The sequence below is a fragment of the Gopherus evgoodei genome, chromosome 16, assembly GCF_007399415.2.
Source record: "Gopherus evgoodei ecotype Sinaloan lineage chromosome 16, rGopEvg1_v1.p, whole genome shotgun sequence".
NCBI lineage: Eukaryota > Metazoa > Chordata > Testudines > Testudinidae > Gopherus > Gopherus evgoodei.
Genome location: NC_044337.1, coordinates 6,476,204 through 6,498,189, shown reverse-complemented (window position 1 = coordinate 6,498,189; position 21,986 = coordinate 6,476,204). Strand labels below are relative to the sequence as shown.

Genomic DNA, 21,986 nt, shown 5'->3' with positions numbered 1-21,986 from the left:
CCCTTGTTCTGCTGGGTCCCCTCCTGTCACTTTATACTGAGAGAAGAAGTTGTTATATCAGACTCTTTCTAGCAGAGAGATGGCAGAAAACAAACTGGCTGCCGTTTTGTTTGGAGAAGATGGAAGTGTAGCTTACTGCTCCTGGGGGAATAGGTGGCGGATCCTTTGGAAGAGGGGGCAGAGGTTGTATCAGTACCATCCATAAGAGCAGGGTTTCTCAAACAGAGGTCGCCGCTTGTGTAGGGAAAGCCCCTGGCGGGCCGAGCCGGTGTGTTTACCTGCCCCGTCCGCAGGTCTGGCCAATCGCGGCCCCAACTGGCCGCAGCTCGCTGGTCCGGGCCAATGGGACAGGGCAGGTAAACACACCAGCCCAGCCCGCCAGGGGCTTTCCCTACGCAAGCGGTGACCCCTGTTTGAGACACCCTGCATAAGAGTGTACATATGACTTGCCAAAGTGGTTTGTAGTCCGTTAGCCCTGTTGGTGGCTCATAGTGCCGTCTGCTATGACTGCTCAGGAAGGCAGGGGCTGCTCCCCTTGGATACAGACCTCAGAGCTGTTATCCTTGTTTGTGTCACTTCCTGACTTGGCTGCTCTAATCTCTCTCTCTCTCATCATTTTAGGATTTTCAGAGCTCGAGCCCAGCTTGTGTCAAGGCCGTGAGCAAAGCCTTCCAGGAAATCAATGACCTCTACTTGAGTGGAGGTAAGATGAGCTTGCCTGCCTACGGCATAACGCTTCTGAATAGCAAGCAGGAGCCATCTCCAAGGTCCTCTCGGATTGAGATGGTTGCAGTTTTTAGGCTGATTTAGTTAAACTAGTGCAAACCCCTGTGCAGACCCTTATCTGGGGTTAAGAGTGGCTTATTTTGATTTACAATGAAACACTTCAGCTAGATTGAAATGAGACCCTCTTAAACTGAAATAAGTTTGTCCTCACAGAGGTTTGCACTCGTTTAACTAAACCAATTTAAAATCACACCTTTACTTAGGCGGGTGTAACTTCCTCATGTAGACAAGGCCTCAGGGTTTTTTTGTTTTATGTGTATACACGTGATGCACAAGCAGATGATGTACATTGTGTGCAAGCTGATGACGGTGATGTCAGCAACTGTTTGATGATCCCAAGCAGCCTCTTACTGGAACCTTTATCAAATATTGTTTTTCTCACCGTTCCTTCTTACTTATCACTCCCTCACTTCTTGTTTGCTTGGTCCCTATTCCAGCTCCTTTCCTTGGAGGTAAAGAGGACATGTGTTGGGACCACTAATTCAACCACTGCTGCTAACTGTGCCAGAGAGGACACTGTGTGGTGCAGTCTCAGTTAACCTAAGGTGTCTGCAGCAGGGCTTCTTTTCAGAGCCGGCTCTCCTGACTTTAGCAGGCCTCTCCAGATGAACTTTGCATTTTAAGGTGCATCTGAGCTGTGGTGACGCTGTGGGCCCTAGGTTTTTCTCACTCAGTGACTTTCACAGCTCCCAAATGGAAAAAGATGCTATCCCCACTAACTACCAGTTCTGAGGAGCCCCGGTGGGCCAGCCTCTACTCCGCCCTGGTCCCAAGGCCCACTGGGGATATCAGTTGGCGGCTCCTCCATGGGGCCGTGAGCACGGGCGTGTACTTGGCGCGGTTTACCCCTGTCCCGGACACCTGCCCCTTCTGCGGCGTGAGGGAGACCCTGGCGCACGTTTACTTAGAGTGCGCCAGGTTGCAGCCCCTACACCGGCTCCTCACAGCCATCCTCTTACATTTTTGGTTACACTTTTCCCCTCACCTCCTTTTGTATGCACTCCCTATCCGTGGCCCCACGAAGTCCCGGGACCTCCTGGTCAACCTCCTCCTCGCCCTGGCGAAAAAGGCCATCCACGCGACCAGGGAGGGGAGGTTGGCCGACGGAGACTCCGGTGACTGTGGGGCTTGCTTCCGCTCCATGGTCCGATCACGCATCCTGGCGGAGTTCCTCTGGGCAGCGTCCACTGGCTCCCTTGACGCCTTCGAAGAGCAGTGGGCGCTGTCCGGGGTTCTCTGCTCGGTGTCCCCGTTAGGTTCCCTCCTTCTGACCCTTTGACCTCACTCCTGTCCCTGTTCTTTTATTAGTTGTCCCCCGCACTCAGTGGGTTCTGTGGCCCTGTGGTTCCTCCCCTTAGGCTGGGGGAGGATCCTTTAGCAGTGGGCGGGCTTTGCCCGCCCACTTCCCAGACACCCAATAGGTAACTACCAGTTCTGCAAATTCAACCCCAGATCTGACAGTGCAGCTGGAATCTTTCTGCCTCTGCCTGTCCTGGAATCTGGATTGAGAACTCAGCTGAGGCAGCACAAAGTAGCATTCCCCCAGGGCTATGCTGGACCTGCAGAGCTAATGGGCGTGAAAACAACTCTGGGAGCAAACGAAAGAGTCTGACCCTCCTGCTGCAGGGAACCAGTAATCCTCATTAGCTTCCAGTGGGAATTGTGTCCTGCTGGGGAGAGACTAGGCTCCAGGAGTGGAAAGGAGTAACGGCTTGTCTACACTTAAAATGCTACATTGGCACAGCTACATTACTGTAGTGCTTCAGTGTTGACACTACCTATGCTAACAGGAGGGATTCTCCCAGTGGCGTGGGTAAGCCACCTCCCGCACATACCTCCAAGAAGCAGCTAGGTCAGCGGAAGAATGCAGGGTTATTACACAATGGGGGACATTTGCATCTGGACATCCAAACTTGTGTAAGTTAATATGTAGTATTACAAACCCTGTTCTTATTTTCATAGCTTCATATTACTCCTGCCTAGCCAGCCATGTGGAATGAAGGAAACATGGCACGGCTCTGTGATATCAGTTTACACCCTTTGTATCACTTTTCTTTCCTTTTGCAGCCTACGATAGAATCAGCAGTGAAATGTCCACGTGCAAGAGGGTTTCTTGCAAGGAAGATGTCTACCAGCTGTTTGAGTTCGCTCGAAATGCCTTCACCATGATGGCTATGATGGACTATCCTTACAAAACAGATTTCATGGGTCACTTCCCTGCTAACCCAGTCAAGGTGAGTGCCAGGGCGCTGGAGGGATCAGGAAGAGCTCTTACACCCTCTTGAGACAATGAATATCATCTTGTGTGTTCTTTTCTGTGTTCTGCTACTAAATATATCTGAAACTGGTTGCTCTGGGAGGGATGGCTGCGGTCAGCATCAGCCAAACGCGGCTTTCGCTCAAGTTACACACAATATGAGCATGTTGGCTTAAACTCGCAAAAGTGTCTAATCACTTTAGGAACCTCTGTTTTTTGGTTGTCCAACTTGAGACGTCTTTAAAGGGTTCTGATTCTCAAAGGGCAAGTGACTCGGCCTTCCTAACAATCAAGCTCCTTTTAAGATGTCTCAAGTCAGCCTCCTGCCCCACCACCTTGAAGCACCCAGAATCACTCGTTGCCAGGCCATAGACTATACAGGGTAGCACAGTGGAAGCAAGAACAGGATTTGTTTCCCCAGAATTTATATTTTTGATCATTTCTAGACAACTAATCCTTTTGACCTTTGTCACGGGTAATTCTTCCTCTCTCCATCCACCCAGGGAAAACACGCTCTGGAGAGCAAGGCTGTGACTTGTGGATATCCCTTCTAGAATAATACACTGGTTTGTTGACACTGGAATACAAATAGAATAGAATACCTAGCTCTTATCATTAGACCTTCAAGCACTTTACAAAGGAGGTCAGTGTCATCATTCCCCATACAGCTGGGGAAACGGAGGCACAGAGGGGAAGTGACTTATCCAAGGTCACCCAGTAGCAGAGCCAGGAATTGAACCCAGGTATCCTGAGGTCCAATCCAGTGCCTGATCCAAACCATCTCACTGAATAGCTCAAAGGATTGGGACCCTGGTACAGTGCTCTTCAGTCACTCCTCCCAATCCATCTAGGGCAGTAGGTGGCCTTGTTGGTCTTCATTCCATTTCTGGTGTGTGGCTTGCAGTGCTCTTGGACCACTGTGCTACAGCACAGAACTTCCCCAAGTTCCTAATTGCTCCACTTGGCTGTTTTGCTAAGGAGCTTATGAATGAGCCACAAAGAATGACCTTCCCCATCCTCTCCAATAGGTGGTCCTCCTCAGGCAGTTGAGGCACCATGCCAGGTGGTGTGGAGAAGCCTGGGGTCCACGTTGGACCGAAAGTGACGACTGATAAAACCCCAGGCCAAGATTTTCACAAGCAACTGGTGATTTTGGGGGCCCAATTTGAGACCCTTTAGAGAGTCTGGTTTTCAGAGGCCGAGTGGTTGGCCCTCTGACCATCTGCTCCTTTGAAAGTGTCTCAAGTTGAGCCCCTAGCAGCAATGTCATTCTTGAAAATCTTGGCCTCCTCCTCTAGGTTATTAGCCTAGCACTTTCTGTCACCCAAAGCTGCTGAACACTGGCATACTGGTAACTGACTTCGATTCCCCCCACCTGCTTCTGCTGTCAAAACCTACTGCAGCCCTTTAACGTTGTGGCTCCAGGGTGAACTGCTTATTTCCTGGCCAGGTCCTCCAACATACTCTGTAATTAGAAGACAACTGTTCCATTATCCCCTTACAAAGCAGCTAAACTCAGCTAAAATGCCTGAGTGAAAGAAGATCTGGAAGACATTGAAAAATGGAGAAATAGAAATGGGATGAAATTTAATAATACAAAGTCATGCCCTGAGGGAATAAAAGAATTGTTGCTATCAGCTGGGGACGTATCAATTGGAAGCAACAGAGGAGGAGAAAGACCTGGATGTATCAGTTGATCACAGGATGACTATTAGCTGCCAACGTGATGTAGCTGTGGAAAGGCTAATGTAATCCTAGGATGCATCAGGCGAGGTATTTCTAGTAGAGATAGGGAAGTGTTATTGCCATTATACAAGGCACTGGTGAGACCTCCTCTGGAATACTGTGTGCTATTCTGGTCTCTCATGTTTAAGAAGGATGAATTCAAATTGGAACAGGTGCAGAGAAGGGCTACTAGGATGATCAGAGGACTGGAAAACCTTCCTTACGAAAGGAGACTGAGGGAGCTTGGCTTGTTTAGCCTAACCAAATGAAGATTGAGAGGAGATATAATTGCTCTCTATAAATACATCTGAGAGAGAAATCCAAGGGAGGGATAGGAGTTATTTAACTTAAAGGGCCAATGTTGACACAGAACAAATGGATATAAACTGATCATCAAGTTCAGACTCGAAATTAGACGAAGGTTTGTAACCATCAGATAAGTGAAGTTCTGGAACAGCCTCCCAAGGGGAGCAGGGGGGGCAAAAAATGCAACTGGGTTGAAGACTGAGCTAAATAAGTTGATGGAGGGGAAGGCATGATGAGATTGCCTACCTTGGCATGTGGCCCATCTGTGACTGCTAGTAGCAAATATGTCCAACTGCTGGAGATGGGGCACTAGATGGGAAGGGCTCTGAGTTATTCAGAGAATTCTTTCCCAGATGTCTGGCTGGGGGTCTTGCTGATATGCTCAGGGTCTAACCGATCGCCATATTTGGGGTTGGGAAGGAACTTTCACTCCGGTGAGATTGACAGAGACCCTGGGGGTTTTTCACCTTCCTCTGTGGTGAGGGCACGGTTCACTTGTTGGTTTAAACTAGAGAAAATGGTGGCATCTCTATAACTTGACGTCTGCAAGTCCCCTAACCTCTGGCTGAGTTACTGTTTATTGCTGAAGGGGTGGGTGAGGTATGTGTCCTGCAATATGCAGGAGGTTAGACTAGATCGCGATGGTCCCTTCTGGCCTCAAAGTCTGAGTGGAGTGTTTCTCCTCATTCCATTGTTTTTTAAGCTTCCAGGATAATCTCTTTGAGCCCTCCAAATTAACTTCTAATTGTTTGTCATTTAAAACATCTGTCTGGAAACTGACCAGTGTGTGTGTCCCCCTTATCCAGGTTGGCTGTGACCAGATCCTTGCACACCAGGACCATATTAAAGGACTGGCGGCTCTTATCGGTGAGTTAGTTTTATCAGCTTTGTCTTATTTGAAACTCTCTCCTTCAGAAGCCCTTGTGAACGCTGAGTTCTCCCATATTGTTTTAGGAGCTATGGAACACTTTGCACTGCATTGGCACAGGGACCTTAACACTTCCCAGACAATGAATTAACCTTTCAGCTCCCACATGACGTAACTATTAGCTTGGGTCTTACCCATTTTTTCAAAAGTGACTTTCAGGGTATGTCTGCACTGCCAGGGAAGGTGTGAGGCTAGCAAGGGGGAACAGTAGTAGGGAAGATATGTTGGCATGGGCTAGCAACCACAGTACAAGCGTGCTGGGGACCCCGAGTAGGTCCTTGGGTTGCTAGCCTGGGCTGCCACATCTTCATTACTATTGTTACCCATGTTAGCTAGACAATAGCTGGAATCAGCATGCCTACGTACGCTCTTGTAGACATGTCCCTATGCTCTTTGGAGTCTCAGTCTCATGCACTTTCAGTGAGACGTGGGCTCCTAGGTCATTTAGGCTCTTTGGAAAATTTTACCCATATTCCAGCTCAATCAAAAGTTACAGGCTCGATCCAGCAGTCCCTGCTGGAGGTTCTCTAGCTTGTGTCTGCAGGAGGCCAGACTACCTCAGTGGTTCTCAACCTGTTTACCATTGTGGGCCATACATGCAGCTCTCTGTATTACATGAGCCTCAGCCACACAAGATATATATGACCTGTACGGCCTTAAGGACGCCATATGGGCCACAGCTGGATGCTGACTGGGCCTCAAGTAGCCTAAAGGCCCCTTCTGGCCTTAAAATCTATGCATCTCTGTGTTTATATTGGACTTCTCAGTGGGAGGGGAGGGTATCTAACGTATGGACTTAAGGGGACTAGTAAGGAGATGTTTGACATTTTAAAAGAACTTTGTGTGCAATTTTCTGAGTAAAACACTTGAGTTATTTTTTTTAAAAAGAGTAGTTCTAAACTTCATCTTTGTTCATGTCAAAGAAGGTTTGCATATGTTAGAGATTTAGAAGGGAAAATATTTTTTATTTTTAAAACTAGAGAAGTATCCAGCCCAGCGCAGTGTGGCTAGGACATGCCTCCACTTCCTCGTTCATTCTGCTTGCACTGCCACCGCAACAGTGCACGCCAGCAACATGCTAATGTTAAGCCAAGAATGTGCTGCTCCCAAATCCCAAGCAGCAGTGTTTGGCTAGGAATTGAGGAGACCTCTTAAAATGCTTAGGGCATTTGCCAAGTGCTCCATCAGAGGAGCTCCTTCACGGATCCAATTCCTGCTCCCTCTAAAAAGCCAAGGGGGGCTCTTGTTTGTTGGTGATGAACAAGCTGAGAGTGGATCTCTTTCTGCTGTTGCCACTGGGTGAGCACTTCGCTCCTCTCTCCTGCTGGTCAGCTGCCATCTCACAGGACAGTTGAAACATGCAGGAGGCATGATCGACCAAAGCCTGAGGCAGGGAGCCAGCTTTCTTCCATATCCTCCCGTTGGGATCATAGATGAACACACCATCTTCTTTACTCATGTGTCGCAGCGAGCCACCTCCTGTGATATAGAGTCTAGAGTGGAGCACAGTGACGCTGAACTGGCAGAAGCCGAAGGGGGATAGTGTTAGCGTGGTCCACTGGTCAGTCATCGGACAGTAATGTTCTGTCTCGTTCACTTGAATCCATTCCTCTGCCTGCAACGAACCAGATAAACACTGATTTGCCACATGACAGCTTGGGTGGATGGTACTGTAGCACTGGACTCATTCAATGTAATGATCCCCCACCCAGTGAGTGATGCCAGCGTCTTAAGACATGGTTAAAGGCAAATTGTGTTCTTAAACTGTTTGCCCACCAGGGGGCTCAGGGTGCTTCATTCACCGTTGAAATGTAGCAGTTAATTTAAAAGCATCCTAAGAAACCCAAGTGAAACAGCAAAGTGGTATCAGAAAATGGCTGTGAAGAGGGGTCGTTCCTCTCTGGAAAATGGAGAGGGAATGCAGGGAAAAGCAAGTGCACCTAGGAGCTGAAACAGCCCAAGTTCTGGCCTGTCCCTGTTAGATTTAAGGCACTATGGGGGAGCCCCTGAATGGTGGGTTGTGTTGTGTCATGTCATGGACAGCAGCCAAGAAGAAACTTGGGGGAGAGGAGGTGTCATCCACAGCTCCATCTATATCAACCCATTCTCTACATCAAAGGCTCCAAGGGCCAGTGGTTTTGCACCCACCAATTTAACCCACTTAGATACCTGGGTACCTGTCTGAATCTGCAGATCAGGGCACCATGCTGGGATATGCAGGTGGCCAAAACTGAAGGCACAAAACCAGAGAGATCCAGTTAGAGGCAGGCCTGAAAAACTGCTCCACCACTAATGAGTTGTCGATGTCAGTAATAAGACAAACCATAAAAAGCAACAGAGTCCTGTGGCACCTTATAGACTAACAGACGTATTGGAGCGTGAGCTTTGTGGTCCACATGCATCCGACGAAGTGGGTATTCACCCACGAAAGCTCATGCTTCAATACATCTGTTAGTCTATAAGGTGCCACCGGACTCTTTGCTGCTTTTACAGATCCAGACTAACACGGCTCCGCTCTGATACTTAACACAAACCATGTATATCCTTATGCATTGAGCCTCTGCCTATGGAGCAAGAGGCTGGAGGCAGAGTGCTTGAGAATGCCACAGGAGCCGTCAGTGCAGGATGGTGCTTGGCCCGAAGCAGGGTTGCTTGTTACACATTGAATTCTCCTGGAGGAGTGTGGAGACACTCAGAGAATCCTTTTGCCAGGCAGGCTGCCACAGGACAGCGTATTCTAAAAGAAAAGCCTTCACCTATGTTAACCCCCTGCAATGAGTAAAATGGAAAGAGCTTTAGAAACCTGATTTACTTGATAGTTCTCTCTCTCTTATGGCCCTCATTACTGTAGTATCTGAGTGCAGCACAATTGTTCATGTATTTATCCTCACAAAATCCCTGGGAGGCAGGGCAATGCTATTCTCCGCATTGTACAGATGGGGAACTGAGGCACAGAGAGACTTAGGCCTGGTCTACACCTAAAAATTAGATTGAGCTAGCTCCATCGCTCAGGGCTGTAAAAACTTTGCACCCTGTGTGATGTAGTTAGGTCGACCAGACCTCCACTGTTAACACAGCTAGGTGACAAAAGAATTCTTCCATCAACATAGGTACCATCTCTCAGACATGGATCAACGACATCGATGGACAAACCCCTTCCTTCGATGTAGGAAGCATCTACGCCACTGTGGCACCCTAGCTGCAGCCCCAGCAGTGCTGCTATAGCTGCTGTAGCGTAGACATGGGCTAAGTGACTTGTCCAAGGAAGTCTGTGACAGAACATGGCCTTGAATCCAGGCTAGCTCCCTACCCACTAGACCATCCTTCCTCTCTCTCTCCTGCTTGCTTTCTGCATTTCTCTCAGCATGCATGAGGAGAATCGGCTCATTAGTTTCACTCCTGCATTAGGATGTGACTGCAAAGGAATGATTTGACTTTTAAAACATTTCCATTGATGCTGTAAATATTCTTGATATTGGTAGTAACTAGGATTTGATTATAACAGGGCAGCAACTCATGAAAACAATGTTATGGACCTAGGCATTTGTACAGGCTTATTGGCCTGGTTCACCATTGCATTAGTACACTGAAGCAAGACTGGAATCCACCGAAATTAATGAAGTTTACAGTGTCATCAAACTGGAATAATACAGAGCTGTAGATTAGGACCTGTAGGAAGAAAGCCTGCATCTGGGGCACCACCTGGCCATTAATAAAAACAAAGCCCAACTTACAGCATTTAAAGTCCTGCCTCCAATACAGAAGATCCTGTCTCTGACTGCAGCCATTCCATGGTCACAGCGGGCAAAGGTCATGGCACGGTTAGCGACCCAGCGCCGGAGGCGAGGGAGGTAGCTGTACGTGTCCCTCAAGGTCTTGCCAGCAGAAAAGCCCCCTGGAGGAGAGAAGCGAGAATAGAATCCCTCTGCCCTGCTAACGCTGTTCTCATAGCGGCTCTCTGCACTCTGCAAACAGGCATTAAGGGGGCCTTGCCAGCCATCTCTGCCTATGTCATGGGGAGAGGAAAGTGTTCCAGCTACATATGCAGCCTTGCCACAGTGTGGTACCCTGAAGACCCAGCTGTCTCTCCTGCTCAAAGTGCAGAGGGGCTTCCTCACCAGAAAGGGCAGGACGTTGTTACAAGTGGTGTGTGCCAGATGAGCATCGAGAGGTCTGGAGGTTTTAAAATCAAACCTCTTGGATGTGAAAAGTGTTTCCTGCAAACACATTTTTCCCTCACAAGATTTTATGGCACGTGCGGTATTTCCAACCCAACCAGGAAGCAGGAACAGCCGCTCTTGAGAGATCTGTTTCCACTTGGCACCAGGACATGCAGAGATGCACAAAAGTGGCTATTTAAAAAGAAACCTGTTGAAATGTTTTTCAATTTTCAAGTTTTGCCTGATTCTTGAATCTGAGCCAGTTCCTGTTCTCGAACCGTTCCCTGAGTCTAAGACACCCCTCCCATGGGTATCTCAGGGCTGCAGCAGATCAGTTGCTCTCTTTGAGGCAGGAGGCTGCACACCCCTTCATGCTCACTGAACTGAAGAATGCAGACAGGCAGAGTCTTGGAGATAAAGATAAGGGAGGACAGGAGGCCAAATGTGGCTGACACAACACACAACTCCCAGGTTTTCCAGATTGTGTAAACACTCTCCACCCCCAGGCTGTCTGCTTGGATACAGCACGTTTTGTTTGACGTTCTCCTACCAGCACTGCATGTTGAAGTGTTCAGTATGATTGGACACAGCTGTGGATAAGACCCCGTGGGCTAGTACTATGAATGGGATTCGGTGATGGGGCTGCCTATGATAGCAGGGAACTAGACTCAGTGATCCAGTCCTATCTTCCTTTCTAACTTCAATGAGACAGAACCATGGGAGGTCAGCACTTCACAGTGGTTTTAATACATTCGTTCTCACGATGCCCTGGGAGGTAGGGGAGCATCTTTATCCTCATTGTACAGATGGGAAACAGACACAGAGGCTAAGGGACTTGTCTAAACTCCTGCAGGAAGTCGGTGGTGGAGCAAAGAATTGAATCCCAGTCTCTCAAGCCCAAGGCTAGTGCCTGAACCACTAGGCCATCCTTCCAACCTATGTCAGCCGCTCACTCTGGTTGCACTGGATCCGGTGGTTAAGACGTGCCATTTCAGAGGGGCTTTTATGCTTATTTGGACACTAAGGTAGAACTGATCTCCGAGTCTTACGCTTCAGTGTCCTTCTCCTAAGATACCACGGTATAATTATATATTAAATGCACCATGCAGATTGCACAGTTAAAATCAAATCAAGGAGGTCCGGGAACTCAATCCCAATGATTATTTCTAGCCTTAAAACAAATGAAAGTCAAAAACCAAAAGGTTCCTACTGCAATGTCAAATCATCTTATAGCACACAAGCAATACCATAAATGTCATTGTGTTAATGATGTGCTTTTGACAAGAAACAGGACTAACCATGGTCGCCCAGAGGATTCAGGGGGCCTGGGGCAAAGAGAGGGAGCTGTGGCGCTTGTACTCACCTGGCGGCGGTCCAAGTCTTCGGCAGCATTTCGGCGGTGGAGGGCCCTTCAGTCGCTCTGGGTCTTCGGCAGCACTGAAGAGGCCCCCCACCACCGAAATGCCGCCAAAGACCCGGACCACCGCTGGGCCAGGGCTCGTGGGGCATTTTGGCAGCGGGGGGCCCTTCAGTCACGCCACATCTTCGGCAGCACTGAAGGGCCTCTCGCCACCGAAGACCCGGAGTGACTGAAGGCCCCCCCCCCACCACTGAAATGCTGCCGAAGACCTGGACCGCTGCCAGGCTAGGGCTCACGGGGCCCCTGCGGGGCCCGGGGCAAATTGCCCCACTTGCCCTCGCCCCCCGGGCAGCCCTGGGACTAGTGATGACGGTACATTATACTACATGTCCAAGCTAACAATTGCTGAAGGAACCCTTAATTTTTGTATTTCCGGCTGTGTTTAACACATTGCATTAGCTAGTTATGTCATAGGTGGGGCTGGTAGAACTGCCTGTTATTGTGGGTGCCCAACACTTCCCATTTATAAGACTTCTTTTCAGTTCCTTATAAAACATTGTCAAAACGTTAAATGGTTGAACTGAATTTTTCCATGACAGGTGTCTGCCTCAGGCTGAACCTTTTGTAGGAAAATTCCAACCAGAACAGTGTAGCGTTTCCAAGATTGAGGCTAGGGGAAAATACATTGTTTTGCCATGTTAGAAAATTCTGGCAGCTTTTTCGTTGAAAAATTCTAGTGTCTCCATGCTTTGGGGCACGGGATGAATGATGCAGGGGGTCCTGTGGAAAAAACAGTATGTGACTATGTAATTAAAGAATGTATGGAAGTGCTTACGCACAAAGGGGCTGAATTAGGGTTGCCCAGGCAACCTTAATTTTGGCATTTTCTAACTTTTGAGTGTTTGACTTTGCAACCTTAGTAATGTTCTTTTACCAGGGCATGGATATGCAATTAGTAAATCATATTGCAGTAGTGCCCATGGTCCGCATAAGGCCTGCGGCCTCATTGTGCCAGGCGCTGTACAGAAACGTCAGCTGGCCCTTGCCCTGAAGAGCTTACACTTCAGTTACTTTTTGTGCTTCACTGCCTAGGCTGAGCATTCCAGAACAGTGCAGGGGATTTAGTCCCACATCTTCCATTAAAATGCATGTCACGTGTGTGGCTAAACATGCGGCAGTGCTTTGGAAGTCTCACCCTAGTTTGCTTTCTTAAAGGAAAGCAGCTGGAATTTGGCCAAGACACCACGGTCAAAATTCCTGTTCTGACAAAACATGCAATGGGATGTTTAACTGCAGCTGGCCCAGATCCTATTGTAAGTCTTCTCTGAAAGACGCTGCCTTCTGATGTAACGGCTGGCATTGGTTCGGGAGGAGGAGCACCACTTACTGATTCACCAGCTCCATACAGCACTATGGATTTCCCTGGTCAATCCAGGTCCCGTCTTACTTGACTTGTAAGCTTACTGGTAAAAGCAAAGTAGCTACATGCGTCCCAAGAGCAGCGTCACCTGAAATGTAGAGGATTCCCTTGTGGGTGGTGCCTGCATGATCAGCCACTGGCACAGGGAAGGGAGCAGCGCACTCCCACATGTTCTCCGCAGGCTGGTATGCTTCCACAGTGTTGGTGAGCTTCCCCAGCAGCGTCCCGCCGCCCACAGCGAGGATGCGATCAGACAGCACAGCCGCGTGGAAGCGCGTCCGCCTCTCCAGCATGCTGGAGACCTGGAGCCATGACATGTCACGGGGATCAAAGCGGAACACCTAGGATCACAATGGAGGGAACAGTGGTCACTGCGCCAGGCAGTCAGCTAGCTAGGCTGGTGGGAGACAGGCAGGGCTTTAAGAACTGCTACGCGCCGCACTCAGGGTGTTACTGCAGGTGTGTAGACGGACCTGATCTAGCTTTCATCGGCCGAGCCTGGGTACCAGAGCAGTGAGGCTGCAGCTTCACAGGCTTTAATGTGGGCTGTACAAGACTGCCTGAAGCCCCAGATAATTACTCAGGCAGCTGGCCCATGCCTGAGCCTGTGTTGCCACAGCTTCACTACTCCAGTTCACAAGCGAGCTAGATTAGAATTAGCACAGTACGTCTACGTGTGCTACAGGCCCAGCCCGGGATTCCCGTGTATCCCCCCTTTCAGCTGAGAGGGCTAATACAGCCCAGCCAGAATGGTTCCTTTCAATGGCACTTGGTGTGCCCCAAGTCTAAACAACCTGCACAGCCTTGGCTGCATATGGGACTTAAATGCTACATAGCTTTTCTAAACGTGTGTGGGTAAGATCTATGCAACGCCCCCTCCACAAAGTCACATCTCTGGTCACAGTGAAAGCTGCACGTGTTTCTTGAGCTACTTATTTAAACAGGGCAAGTGGTAAGAACCTGGTACAAGGCTCTGTGCTGTAGCATGACAGAGATGGGCTGTCTCGGGAATCCCACCTGCCCCATGGGAAACTACCACAGAGGTGGCTGTCACAACAAGGCTTCCAGCTGGAAACCTGTGTGCTCTTCCATACTGGGCAGAACTTGGCTTGACCGTGGGTAAAGTTATACAGCCGCCAGGCTGGCATGTTAATTCACTCTGCTGAAGACACAGCACCGCTATCACCCTCTGTCCTTTTGCCATCAACTGACTAGTGCTGCGTCCCAGCCTGGTCTGAGGCTTCTCATCTCCTGGGCAGAACTGACCCTTTTGGGTGGTGTTGAAGGGACTAGACCAGAAGAGCCTCTGGGATGCTGGTAGCACTGTGCTGCTTCCTGCAGCCTCCCTAACCCCGCCGCCCCACGTTAAGTCTGCTTGTGGGGCAGAGTTTCCCAGAGACCCTGGGGGGCAACCAGTTTGGGCTCTAAGCACAAAGTGACATTTAGCAGGTGGGACGCTGAGCTCCACTGGGCTAACACTCTCTAGCTAACCCCTGAAACAATGGCGTCTTACTTCCTAGGCTGGAGCAAGGCACTGGAGCTGGGGGTATTCACCCTTCATGGGCAAGAGAAATGGAGGTGCTTTTTTTAAGGAGAGTCGAACTGTAACTTGCCAGGGCTAGAGCAATTCTTGTGGCAGAGGGGATGGTCTGAATATGATCCTGCTTCAGCAGGACTGGGCCAGGCAGCAGAGATCAAAGCCATGAGGATTGATGGATGTGGGCTGGTGTTCTACTACGTCAGGTGTTTGAGGTTGGCCTGTTTTGGGGCTGGCGTACAAAGGTTTCTGATGTGATCCACGGAAGTGGAATGTGCTAAACAGAGAGAGAGTGTCTGACTGGCCTAACTTGTCTCCCCAAGGATGTGGTGGGAGCCCCATCCCTAGAGGGATTTTAGAACTGGACAGAGCACTGGGAAATACCTTGTCGGAGCAGACCTGCCCTAGGCAGCCTGGAGGAGATGACTCCGGTCTGACCTCAAACATGACTTCTCCTCTTATACCTCTCCAGGAGAGTGACAAGTGATTGAACCCGGTCATTACTCTGCAGCCATCCTGAGCAGTGCTGTGAACTGGAGGGAGACCGTTCGCGTGCCAGGCAGCTCTTTTAAATGAAAATCTCAGCTGGGCTATTTGTCTCTGTCATCTTCAAGGCCAGCGCTTTCCAATGAATGTTAGGCAGCTAAGTAAGGGGTCTGATTTTTTTTTTTCCAGTTACTAAGCTGGACACCTGCGACCCCCACTGACTTCAGTGCAGTTGTCAAAGCTCAGCGCCTCTGAACATTGACTTTAGGTACCTAGTGGGGAAACTGGCATTAGCTCATCTGAGCTGTTGTGTGTACTGAACTCCCTTCAATGACTTGATTCCCTCTAACCTCAAGCGCCTTACCTCATTTGAAGGATGTTTCCCTGCAGGATCAAATCTGGACTGGCCGCCGATGACAAAGAGGAAGTTATTGATCACAGCTACACAGTGGTTGTAGATGGGTATGGCGAGGTCACCTATCTTTCTCCATGCACTGCAGCTCTCATCCGCAGCCCACATGTCTCTGCAGACTCTGTTATCCGTGGTTCTGCCACCAAGAACCAGCAGCATAGAGGAGCTGGAGCGGATGCTTGTGTGTTGGGTCTGCAGGACTGGCTGAGCGTACAGCTGGGAGTGGTAGATTAGAGCTTCCTGGAGGTACCTATGGCACTCCGAGTCTGTCCTCATAATGGGTGTTTCCTGCACGTATCTCTGCAGATCCCGCAGAGGAATGAGAGGAAATCGGATTCGCCTTAAAATATCCGCCGCTCCTTTCAGCCTCGCGCTGTCATGCAGCAGCCAGCTTACAGCAGCATTGAATAGCTCCAGCTCGGTGCACCCTGCCATGTCTGTCTTGTCTAAGATTTCACACAGGGTCTCTTTGTCCAGCTCCTTCATGCACCGAGGATCAGTCAGTATCTGTTTGTAGTGCTGCCCTACGTGGTACATGGCTTTCTGTCTCAACTCCTCTGGACCAAGCCTCCTAGCGATGTTGAGTGTGTCCAGGCAGTTGTTGTGATTCAGGCCGTCCTCCAGAAACTGAAAGCACAGCTTGATCACTTCCCGGACGAGAAGGGTTTCTGCTGCCTTGAACGTCTCTTCCACATTCTGTAGGGAGAGTTCCAGTTTGTTGGAGTAAATGAAGTTGAGAACATTCCTCAGCCCCCCAGCGCTGATGGCTTTCAGCTGCACGTTCGCATCGGGGCTCCCGGCACGTGTCGAGTTTCCAACAAACAGGATCTTGCAGTAATTGCTCGCTGAAGCCAAAATGATCTTGTGTGCTGGAAAGCGAACCCCATCTGCCTCCAGCGTTACATCGCACAGCGCGTTCTGTGAGCGGAGGCTGCATGCTCCGTCCAGGAGTTTAGCCAGGTATGTGTCCGATGTGAGAGACTGGCTCTGAGTGCTGAGCGACATCCCTCTGAAAGCTGCCTTCTGACCAGGAGGAGAGCAGGAATCTCTCTGCAGGTGTCTATAAGGAGTGACTCCTTCCCCCCATGTAGGGGTCTTTCAGTGGAGCCTTTAGTTTCACTTCTTGGGGAGCTGTGTCTGTCAGACTCTTCCGAATCCTGGCCCCTAGTCAGCAGGGGCACCAAGGGCTGTGTGCTCGGCAGAGGAGACCGAGGCACGGCTAGCGTTTGTCTGTAGTGTTCCTTTTGGGCTACTATATGAGCAGGTCATTTGAGTGGCAGGCAGCAAACAGTCCTTCCTTCTCTTCTCTGTCTGCCAATTATTCATCCGCATAAAGGTGCCCAGTGTCCTCCAGCTCCCATGCTGCGCCTGATTGACTTGTATAGGCCAGGTACTTGTTTTCATCTGGGCAAGTCTGGGCATGTCGCCCTCCCTTTTTCAATTTGTGATCAAACAAAATTCTCTCTCTCTTTGCAGGGCTGGTATTGGCCAGTTTGCTTAAGTTGCTGTCTTGAAGCTGCAGTAAATACATCCTGGGGGGTGGACAGACATTAACCTTGTGCATTCAGTTCGGGATAGTTTGTGTGTGAGACTATACAACAGCTGAAGTGCATTAGTCAGACTCATGTAGGGCTGAGACCAGATTTGGAACGAGATGGGAGAACCAATGAGGCAAAAAGACCCAGGGGGCCTGTTGCGGATGCTGGGTGTTGCAGAGAAGGCTCTCCCACAGCCAGCGAAGAGATGGTGGTGATCTAATGACGAGGCAGGTGGAGAGCTGTGATCTTTACTACAGCTTGGCTCAGAATGGCACCCAGCCTTTTAGATCTATTACCCTGTCCACACACCCTGATCTCGTCGTCTTCTCTGGCTGGTCTCTCAGCTTGAGTACTTTGGGGTCGCTCTGGGTAGCGCAGCCATTGAGCTATTGACAGCCCAGCCTAATTGTCTTTCTGCTTGGCAGGAGTGTTCTACAACTCGACTGGGATGGTCCCGTGTTATGACATATACAAACAGTACAGAAAATGTTCTGACCCGACTGGCTGTGGCATTGGCCCTGATGCTGAGGCGTGGGACTATCAGGTACACTGCTTGGAGGAATCAGTGGACTTTAATACAGATCCTCCACTTTTCCGTCTTGACAGTTCCCATTTCTATCACAGGCTTGTACTGAGATCAACTTAACCTTCAGCAGCAACAACGTGACTGACATGTTCCCTGAAATCCCGTTCACCGAGGCTATGAGACAGCAGTACTGCTTCAACAAATGGCTCGTGCACCCACAAAGGGACTGGTTGCAAACAATGTTTTGGGGCAGCGGTAAGCTGCATGTTGCTGTTTATTCCCTGGCATCATCTGTGTATTTCCCCACTGTGGTCCCTGCATTCTGGTCTGGAGACCTGGATAGCATTAAGGGGAAGGGCTGGCCCAGTTATAAATATACACACAGATCACGGGTGGCAAGTGATTCGTACAGTTGCAGCTGTTCTTATTGAAGGACTGCAGCCAAATCATCTAGTCTCTAGTGTCTCCTCTTCTGCTCCCGTTTCCCTAATGCTCCTCCACTGCAACTCCCCTCTAGGACCGTAACTGTGCCCTACCCTCTCTCCTGCCCCAGCCCCCTCTCCAAGCTCTGACATTTTGCTGGCTTTTCCCAGCTCCTACTTTGACTCTGCCTCCTCCCACCCTAGTGATTCTTGCACCAACACAGCAGACTGGCCCCAGTAAAGCATGGAGGCAGGTCATGCTTGGGGTGGAGCTGGACAGGACTGGCTTCTTTCTGGAAGAATGAGCAGCAATCTCTTCTTGGCACAGCTTCCTTTTCCCCTCCCCCTCTGAGCATCTGCTCTTCATGCACATGTTATAGAGGGGAGGTGGTGGCAGAGTCCAGGAGAAGCCTGGCTTTCTGTAATCAGCCCATCCTGTACTTCACTTAAAAACAAGTAGAAAACCAAAGTGACTGCCAAGAATCTTTTTTTAATTTTCCACTGTCGTTCGTACACTCTGAAGCAGCTAAACAGGTTTTGGTAAATGGACAGGAAAGTAAAGAGGCCCCTCAGATATCATTTGTGTGAATTTCAGACCTGAAAGCTGCAAGCAACATAATATTTTCAAATGGAGACTTGGATCCATGGGCAGGCGGTGGCGTAAGTATCTGCCTTACTATGGGCTGAGCACAGGTGTGAGATACCCCAGTTCTTAACCTGGCTGACCTCACCCTTTCTGTCTAGCATTAACAGACCATCTTAGGCTGCTCCATGGAAATGCCGAATAGCTACAGAGCAGTTGCTTATGTCCATTCTGTTTAATAGGTATTTTTGCTCTGCTAAACTATTTGGCAGCCCCAGGACCCTTGTGGCAAATGGTAAGTTAGTCTATCGGTAGGGCTGCTTCTTTCTGCCAAAGAGGGGATTTGATTATATTGGCTTTGCTGCAGCAAAGACCCCTTCATTTTAGACATAACAGCTCTTTGCACTAGCTTCTGCTGGTTCTGAATTTGGTGAAATAGAACTAGAACCAGCTGTGGCTGTGGCACCCCTGACTCCAGCTCCAGTTGCTCCACCGGCCATTGGAAAGCCAACTTCTTCCTGATTCTGAGCTACAGCAGCAATAACACCCTAACTTCTAGTTGCTGAAGATCAGATCTGTGCAAATTAAAAATGAATTCATTCTTCCCAACGACCTGATGCAGCCGTGGTAAAGCTTGAAAGGCTCATGGTTCTGGACAGATCTGTTTTATTGGGGAAATAAGCCTGGCCACAAACATTGACACTTTCACCTGTAATGGAGGAAATGTCAATTTCATTTGAGAAAACACATTTGACTTAGTGGGAGGAAAACAAGGGCTTATGATGATCTTGAAACACCTGTGCCTGTCCTGCTAATGACTAAGTCAGTGGCCTCTTGCCCTTCCTGGCTCTGTCTTTAATTTTTAAAGCCCTCATTCAACACACTTGTCTGGTATAGGGAGTTTGATTTGCACATTTTATTGTTTCAGATAAAAAGTAACCTCAGTTCCTCACTAATTGCGATAACCATTAGGGGAGGTGCTCATCATCTGGATCTCCGGTACGTAGCCTGTAACCATAAGCCTTTGCTTACAGCCTCCCTGTTGGCCTAGGTGATCCCTCAGCAGGAGACAGCCCACCAAGCACTGTGGGCACTAAGCTGCTGAAATGCTGCTTTGGAAGAAGAGCTGTCCACTTACACAACTCACCGGTCTGCCTCTCCTTGAGCATGGAAATGGTATTTGGTTTGTAGCTGCTGTTTTACCATGTTCACTTGGTCTGATCACTGGGGAAGGGCTCTCTTCAGCAGAGCTCGTGCCAAGTTGTTCTCAGTGGAAGCTCCTTTCCAGAAAAGTGCTTTCTTTCTCCCCAGTAGGGCCAGCACCCTGCCCCAGTAACCCAACAGCCTATATGCAGTGCACACTGCAACATTCCACCACTCATGCTTTCTTTCCTTAGTTAGATGCTGGATGGCCTTGTGCACTGAGCAGAGAGGACAATAGTGTGCCTTCCATCCTGAGCTACCCCAACTCAAGGACAGCCCATTACTCCATCTCCTGCAGGCACACTGACCATCTCCCCACCATTACTGTGGATTGTACTGTAACTTTTCTCAGGGTTATACACTACTAGAATGGTAAGCAGGCGGTATGTCTACAGCCTTGTTCTCCATGGCTGGAGCTATCCCATTCACAAGAGGGGAAGCCCTCCTGTGACAAATGTTTTATGTAAGGAAACTAGATCCTTTGCACCTCAGCTGACTAGATTAGTTACAAATGAAATCCCACAGTGACTCTTGAGCATGGCTGCTGTGGCCTCTGAGTAACTGTATGCTCGTATTGGGATATGGACAACTAACTATTGTATATGCTTGGCATTCCCTACAGAGGATCTAATCCAGCTGATCCTCCATCTGTCACAGATGGACGCAACCTAGAAGCAAGGATTATCCATAAGTGGGTGAAGTCTGCTAGGATTGAGAGAGCCTGGGAGATGTCATCTGCGGGTATATCACCGTGAAGATATCCATCCAGCTGCCAGCAGGAGTGTTGTGCTGCTAGCATGTGTACCAGAAAGCACAAGGGTGGCAGCCATGGGAGCTACTTGTGCACAGATCATTTGACAAAAATGTCAGTTCAAATAGCTCTACCAAGGTGATCAAAATTCACCAGTCTAAAGTGTCCTGTGAGTCAATCAAGTCTGTAAAAAGAAAACAAGTAGGCCAATCCATTGACTGAAGGCAATAGCACTTTGCACCGGTCACACGTTACCTGCATTGTACCACAGATGTAATTGTAATGGGGGAAGGGGAGAATAAAAGCTTGCCTGCAAGTGTTAGACCATTCCTCAGGAACTGGGTCATATTTCATGTACATGCTTTCCAGAATGGTAGAGGAAAGAATGTTCCCCTGCTATGAGAGCGAGGTACGGTTATTCACAGCCCACACCAAGCTCCAGTGTTGCACAAGACTAGAGGACACGTGTAGTTTATGTTCAGCTAGAAACAGTGTGTTCTTAAATAAATGCTTAAAAGGAGAAAGTTCTCTTGGGTGATTTGTGAAGAAGTAGAATGAAGGTACTAGTTATAATGATCAGTGAGTTGTAGGATTCAAATGAAGAGACCAGTTTCTCCAGAAAGATTAGTCACTGTAAAAAAAAATATATATGGGTTCGTCTGCTGTGGAGTAGACACTAACGTTTGGAGAGCGTGTGCCCTATCTAAGGTAATCCCATTGTGAACAGCTATTGTACAGGAACAGTAGCAGTGAAGAAGTAGTCACATTTCCAATGATGACCCCTACGTTTATTTTAAAATAAATTACAAGTTTATTAAAGTATGTGATAGAATTCCATGGGCTGGCTTCTGAATATAACCAAAGAGGATACAAAAAGGATATTTTTCTCTCACCCTGAGAGGTGAAATAAATTCATCTTTGCACATTAACAAGTAGACTCTTACCTACTGCAAATACTGTGTACCAATCAATACTAGCAAGACTGAAAAAATATTACATCTTACTAATGAATTATATGCCTTAAAGTAAAAGGTATATCCTTACCATGATTACGGGGGGGGCTGGGGGGGGAGCATTTGGAAAGCCTCCATCAAGAGATCATTCCAGACACGCGTTACTGAAGTGGGCAAAGTACAGCACTTATTCAGCTTCTTACCATTGCTCAACCCAATGTTCAGTGTTGGTTAATATTTACACTGATGAATCTCTGCTTCCATAATGCCCCAGTTGGTTCAGATAGATACTAGGGCCAGTCCTTGACGCTTTTTCACATGATTCAAAGCAAACCCTCCAGGCACTGGGAGTAAGTTTCCCATGTAGAGCAAGGAGTAGTAAGTAGAGTCACACAGGTTACAGCTGAAGTATTCCAGCAATTAGCAGGGTTCATAGTGCCCCATGCGAGCGCACGGAATGTCTCTACAGAGGAGAGATGGGAAAGGAGTAAAGTCAACTCTCCCCCTCCCCCAATGGAATCCCCACCTCTAGCTCCCAAGATAAGCCAGGGCCAGGTGGATGTATCTCTTGGCAACCTTTTATTCTTGCTCTGCTATATGGCCTTGCTAGCATTCCCTGCTCCTGAAAAGCAG

General features: G+C 48.8%; 2 protein-coding genes across 2 annotated transcripts in view; one reads left to right on the top strand and one right to left on the bottom strand.

Annotated features, from left to right (window-relative positions):
* DPP7 (dipeptidyl peptidase 7) overlaps window positions 1-21,237 on the top strand; it is a 35,786-nt gene extending 14,549 nt beyond the window's left edge. Inside the window, exons 6-13 of the mRNA XM_030535798.1 lie at window positions 622-703; window positions 2,854-3,020; window positions 5,881-5,941; window positions 17,341-17,459; window positions 17,540-17,696; window positions 18,459-18,523; window positions 19,375-19,445; window positions 20,272-21,237. Of these exons, the coding sequence (XP_030391658.1) occupies window positions 622-703; window positions 2,854-3,020; window positions 5,881-5,941; window positions 17,341-17,459; window positions 17,540-17,696; window positions 18,459-18,523; window positions 19,375-19,445; window positions 20,272-20,404 (855 nt within the window). The 3' untranslated portion in view covers window positions 20,405-21,237. The remainder of the gene's footprint in view (window positions 1-621; window positions 704-2,853; window positions 3,021-5,880; window positions 5,942-17,340; window positions 17,460-17,539; window positions 17,697-18,458; window positions 18,524-19,374; window positions 19,446-20,271) is intronic.
* Window positions 5,967-17,334, bottom strand: LOC115636098 (kelch-like protein 9). Its single transcript, XM_030535797.1, has 4 exons — window positions 15,330-17,334; window positions 13,031-13,283; window positions 9,737-9,897; window positions 5,967-7,617 (listed from the first exon to the last, which is right to left on the bottom strand). The coding sequence occupies exons 1-4, from the start codon at window positions 16,380-16,382 to the stop codon at window positions 7,225-7,227; spliced, it is 1,860 nt and encodes a 619-aa protein (XP_030391657.1). The 5' UTR covers window positions 16,383-17,334; the 3' UTR covers window positions 5,967-7,224.
* Window positions 21,238-21,986: the final 749 nt, after the last annotated feature.

What these genes read in the sequence shown, in the direction of transcription:
- LOC115636098 (XM_030535797.1), bottom strand. Translation starts at nt 16,382, where the DNA reads ATGTCGCTCAGCACTCAGAGCCAGTCTCTCACATCGGACACATACCTG. An exon ending in GGAAACATCCTTCAAATGAG is followed by an intron (nt 13,284 to 15,329) that starts GTAAGGCGCTTG and finishes TTGTGATCCTAG; the next exon opens with GTGTTCCGCTTTGATCCCCG. An exon ending in GGGAATCCTCTACATTTCAG is followed by an intron (nt 9,898 to 13,030) that starts GTGACGCTGCTC and finishes TCTCTCCTCCAG; the next exon opens with GGGGCTTTTCTGCTGGCAAG.